The sequence below is a fragment of the Pteropus vampyrus genome, unplaced genomic scaffold (assembly GCF_000151845.1).
Source record: "Pteropus vampyrus isolate Shadow unplaced genomic scaffold, Pvam_2.0 Scaffold14, whole genome shotgun sequence".
NCBI lineage: Eukaryota > Metazoa > Chordata > Mammalia > Chiroptera > Pteropodidae > Pteropus > Pteropus vampyrus.
Window position 1 is genome coordinate 9,921,108 of NW_011888795.1, and position 5,774 is coordinate 9,926,881.

Below are 5,774 nucleotides of genomic sequence, written 5' to 3' on the forward strand. Positions count from 1 at the left end.
TAGAAATGTTCAGTAAATGCGAATTTTCTTTATTAAAATATCTGTAATGAGCATTTTAGATGAAGAATATAATCTATGGAGAACTAATTTAGAGAGTCAACAGAATTTTAATGTTCTTTCATATCAGCTAATCAAATTATATTTGCTTCATTTTGGGGAAAAGTATAATTTTACTGTTTTTTTCTTTCAGAAAATAAGGCTTCAACTTGATATCTTCTGGATCGTTGAGTTGGCTTTTTTAGGTTTTTTAAAAAATAAACCTAGCATACTACAGTTGTATATAATGCTGTAAAGACTAGAAGGTGATAGGGTACTGTTCACTCCAACTTCCAAATTCTTAAGTGACAATGACATCTGCTTTGCTTAATACACTATGTGCTGATAGATTTTGGGGCAGATGTTGAAGTTCCAGCCAGAACAGATCTTTCAGAATAAATATAAATATGGCCAATAAAACATGTTGCACCCTAGAGGAACCATAACCCAGCAGTTTTTGTGGGGAAATAAGCCTGCCATCTTCTGAGGTGGTTCTAATGTCCTTGAAAGTTGCTATGACCTAATATTTAGGATGTGGAGTAAGGAACCAGGAAAGGGTTGAACAAATTATGGAGGCTGTGTGTGTACATGTGAGTATTTCCACATAACCAGTGATCACTCTGTTAAGGGAGTAAGGATTTCAGAAGAACCCCATGTGTTACAATTACTTGCACAGAAGCTAGTTTGGTCAATATACAATAGCAGGCAGTAGATCTTAAATATAAAACATAGAATTCTAACCCCTAACCCCTACAGCAAAATTGGTAGGCACCATCAACTCCTAGCCTGTCCCCTTTATTATGTAGCTGACGTTATTATTCCTTGTTCTTTATTTTTTTCAGCCTAAGCCCTAGGTTGTCTTTGTCCATATACCTTAAATTAGGTCTTAAGTTTCCTTCTGAGAGCTATTCATACTGTCTTTCCATCTCCTAGTTATCCCAGCCCATCCCTAGGACTGCAACTTGAGCTAGTTTCCCTGTTTAGGCCAACTAGCAACTATATATTAGGAGCTGGGGACATCTGGGATTCCTGGGACTCATAATACTTTTCTTTAAAGTTTTAGTAATTCCTAAAATGTAAGATAGTCCTATGTTCTGAAGCAACTCTTTACTTAGAAGACACTAAATAAACAGTTGGGATTTAAGAGACATAGATGCTATTTTCTGAAATAGCCTTTTAAATGAAAAAGTAGGGACCTTTCCTTTTAATTATTTGAGCATTCAATTATAGGAGCATCTTTTAAAAATTATTTTTCTCTTATATGTCTTTTTTAAATGTCCTATTTTGAAATGACTTAAATCTTAGAGAAAGTTGCAGGAATAGTACAGAGGACTCCTAAGTCTTAAAAAGACAAAAAGCAACTGGGGTTTATTGAAGTATAATTAACATACAAAAATTGCACATATTTGAAGTTTATAATATGGTAAGTTTTGAAATGTAGATACCCTTGAAATCATCGTCACACTTAAGGTAATGAACATATTCACATCCTCAAAAGTTCCTTGGTGCTTTTCTGTGCTCCTGCCTGCACTCCTAAGCAACAACTTCTTTGCCTTTGTCATGGTAGATTCATTTATACTTAATTTCTAGAGTTTTATATTAATGGAATCATACAGCATATACTTCTTTTTGTTGTTCTGCCTTCTGTATAGTTATTTTGAAATTCATCCATGGGATTGTGTATATCAATAATTTATTTCTCTATATGGGTAAATAATATTCCATTATGTGGATACCATAATATGTATATATCTGTCTTATTACACTTAGCGTAATGCCCCCAAGTTTCATCCATGTTGTCTCAAATGGCAAGATTTCCTTTTTATGGCTGAATAATATTCCATTGTCTATATACACCACATTCTCTTTATCCATTCATCCATTGATGGACACATAGGTTATTTCCATATCTTGGCTATTGCAAATAATACTGCAGTGAATATAGGATGCATATATCTTTTCAAGTTAGCATTTTTGTTTTCTTCAGATAAATACCGAAAAGTGGAATTGCTGGATCCTGTGGTAGTTCTCTTTTTAATTTTTGACCTCCATACTATTTTTCATAGTGGTTGTACCAGTTTACATTCCCATCAGCAGTTCACAAGGTTCCCTTTTCTTTACATCTTTACCAACATTTGCTATTTCTTATCTTTATAGACATTCTAACAGGTGTGATGTGATAGCTCATTGTGGTTTTGATTTGCATTTCTTCGATGATTCTTGATGTTGAACACCTTTTCATGTACCTGTTGGCAATCCGTATGTCTTTTTTAGAAAAACGTGTATTCATATTCTTTGCCCATTTTTTAATCAGATTTTTTGACATTGAATTGTGTATGTTCTTCGTATAGTTTATGTATTTAACCCCTTATCAGAATATATGATTTGCAGATATTTCATCCTGTTTGCCTTTTCATTTTGGTAAATGGTTTCCTTTGGTGTACAGAAGATTTTTAGTTTGATGTAGTCCTTATTTTTGCTTTTTGTTTACTTTGGGATTATATAAATATCTTGATATTTTGTTCATCAACCCCCCCCCTTCCCCCATTACTCAGAAATAGCATCCATTGATCATTCTAGGTCATTCTAGGTTGAATCAATTTTTACTGTGATGGTTTTTGTGAGGGCAGAGATGTACATCTCATTAGCTTTCCCTAATGTTAACATCTTCCATAATCATGGCTCACTTATCAGAACTAGGAAATTAACATTGGTCCAGTACCATTAACTGCAGACTGTATTTGATTTCCCCAGCGGATCCATGGTGTTCTTTTCTTTTTCTTTTTTCTTTTTTTGCATTGTAGGATACTACATTGCATTTAATTGTCATGTCTTTTTAGTATCCTCTAGTCTGTGAGGGGTAGGGGTTTCTCAGTCTTTCCTGTCATTCATAATCTGATACTTTTGAGGAATTGTGAGAAGATATTTTGTAGAATGTCCCTCTTGAGAATTTTATTATATTTAATAAGTAACTAAGATTTGTCTTTACTAAGAACTTTGGTAGAAGACAGCTAAACTCAAGTGACTGCCTCCTTTTGCTTTCTTCCTGGTCAACTACTTTGTATTTTTGCACTTTACCCTCTGACCTCTAGGCTTCGTTCAAGCTGTTTTTCTGCCTACAACACTTTCCCCATCTCCTCCCATTTTACCTAGCCAACACCTAGTCACACTTCCCTGCAGAGTTTGATGTTACTTATTAACCCTGAGCTCTCCCTTCCATCTGCTGGTATAGCATGCTGTACTTCCCCATCATAGCTGATCAAATGTGGTTGGTTTTACTTCTTTGTCTTTTCTGCCACTATGTAAGCTCCCTTGAGGCAGAGACTATATATTTCATTCTCTATATTGCCAACATATAGCATAGCACCTGATACATAGTAGGACTCAAGCATTTGAATGCATGATTATCATGAGATTTAATGTGAATTAGGGATTATGATCCAGTTTCTCAAGTATTCTACCATTTAGTGGAATTGGGAACATGTCTAACATTAAGAAAGTTTAGTTAAATTAGCATAATTTATCCAGGAGGTATTTCATAGCCATTATAACTTTAAATTAAGAAGATTTCATAATGTGGGAAAGCACGTATGATAAAAGAAAAAAACTTTGTACAATAATTATAATTCAGCTATAACAAGAAGTGTTTGATTTTTTGATCAAAAGATTGCAAGGTTTAGATTCTTATTCTCTAATACAAGGTTGTTGGGTGAAGTGCTGCTCAAGTACTTAGGTGGAAGCGTGTATGTATGTATGTGGCTGCGAGGATGCTGTGAGGGGCAGGCCCTGCAGGGCCATGAGATAAACATGGCATGCTTTCCTGGAGCAGAATATTTGCTCAAAGGTTTTAAGGAAAATGTTTAGTTTTATTATGAAGTAGAATGCAAATTTCCTGTGATTTTTTTTTTTAAAGATAAAACATGCTTATAAGAAATTTACACATGTAGGTTTCTTTGGGCAAATTTATGCTCACTCATTCTGATTGTGGGGCTTTGTTGAGGTTTGAGAAGTGCTTTTCTCTTAGTCATTTGATGAAATGATGCATTTGGCATGTTTTACACTGTCCCTGAAGTTCATTAAGTGCTCACATGCTGGTTGTTCCATATCTTATTGCCTGTAGTTACATCCTTTCCAGGTGGTTACTGTATGATGGACTTGGAGGCACTTTGCCTGATATTTTGTATATTAATAACTGAAAGTTTTTAAGCTTTGTGCTCACCTTTGGCTTATTAACTTTCTGGAAAAAGTGTTGCTGCTTTAGACTTTGTAGTTACTAAGCAGTTGCACATTCAGAGTTTCACATTTTCACCCATGTGTTAATTTGCAGTCGGGTGCAATCATGACGGTCCTTGCAGCTGTCTGTACTAAGATCCCAGAAGGGAGGCTTGCCATCATCTTCCTTCCAATGTTCACATTCACAGCAGGGAATGTGAGTATATTTACGATGTGAAGTGTGGGGACAGTGATGATATTTCTATATTGACTAAATTCTTGGCCTTAAATTAGACATGTTAATGCCGGAAGATTGAAAGTTGTAACAGTTCTGTTCTCTTTTGTTGGTTTGCAGGCCCTGAAAGCCATTATTGCCATGGATACAGCAGGAATGGTCCTGGGATGGAAATTTTTTGATCATGCAGCACATCTTGGGGGAGCTCTCTTTGGGATGTAAGTTTTAGTGTAATTGACTGCTATACTGCCTTTTTTGGGGTCATCTTCCTCTCTCTACCCCTAAGGAAGGCAGAGTAAGGCAGCTCTGGTCGAAGCAAGGGCTAGTACCTTTGGGAGGGCGAGGAATCCTCAACATGGTTTGCTTTGGCCTTGCTCAGTTGCACCATGTGAGATGGGATGTGAGAATGTCAGCCCTCCTGCCCCTGCCTCAGTTGTTTGTTGGAGACCTGCTATGCCTTTACCCTCAGCCCCGGGTTACCCCCTGTCTGGGCTGTCATCTCCTTTCCCTGCTCTCAGGCCTCCTCTCCCCTGCCCAGACCCACCCTGATCTCCATCTCACCAGTGCTGGGCAGTAAGAGTGGGTGGACCTGTTCCTCTGCCCACAGTGAGTTTGCATGCGTGCTATATGACTGGCTTCTGGGCCTCAGGGATCATAAACCAGTTGTGACCACTTACTGAGCATTGTTATATAGCAACTACTGAGCTAGTACCTTATGTTATACTATTATTACTTCCATTTTACTGATGGGCTCAGAAGTGATCTTCCCCAGGTCAAACAGCCAAGTGGCAGAGCAGAGATTTCAACCCAGATCCATCACACCATATTGAGTACAATTGCTTTATGGTCACAAGATCTTCTGTTTGTGCTTCAGACAATGGAGTTTTGCTTAAAACAGAAAAGCTATAGTGTCTCTGTCACAGAACTTCCTCAGGACTCCTGGAGCCCATCTGACCGTGAGAGTTGCAGAGTCTCTTTTGCAGAGTTGTCGTCTATCTGTTGTGCTCGAGCCCCTTCATGCATAAATGTTACCTTTTGCCCCTACTTGGTTTTTACTTTGTTTCATGAAAGTGGAATAACTTAAGTTTTTAATTTTTTTAAAAAAGTAGAAAATATATTCTAAATGGAGCAGTTTTGCCCAGTAGGCGGTGGAATTAAATGCCATTATGCCATTTATATTTTTCAGTGATGATTAAAGAATAGCATATGTGAGTTCTAGCTTTAACAGCAGCACATTATAAATAGTAGAAACTGACCTGATATTACAGTATGAGAAACAAAGAGTTATGAA

The 5,774-nt window shown here is 37.0% G+C and overlaps 1 protein-coding gene across 6 annotated transcripts in view; it reads left to right on the forward strand.

The window, feature by feature from the left end:
- The window catches only part of PARL (presenilin associated rhomboid like), a 51,681-nt gene that overhangs the window by 43,395 nt on the left and 2,512 nt on the right, over positions 1–5,774 (forward strand). For 4 of the 6 annotated variants that reach the window (XM_011382572.2, XM_023526211.1, XM_023526212.1 and 1 more), the window contains 2 exons: positions 4,364–4,465; positions 4,604–4,701. In XM_011382572.2, coding sequence (XP_011380874.1) covers positions 4,364–4,465; positions 4,604–4,701 — 200 coding nt within the window. The remainder of the gene's footprint in view (positions 1–4,363; positions 4,466–4,603; positions 4,702–5,774) is intronic. The other 2 variants (XM_023526216.1, XM_011382590.2) reach the window with 1 other exon arrangement.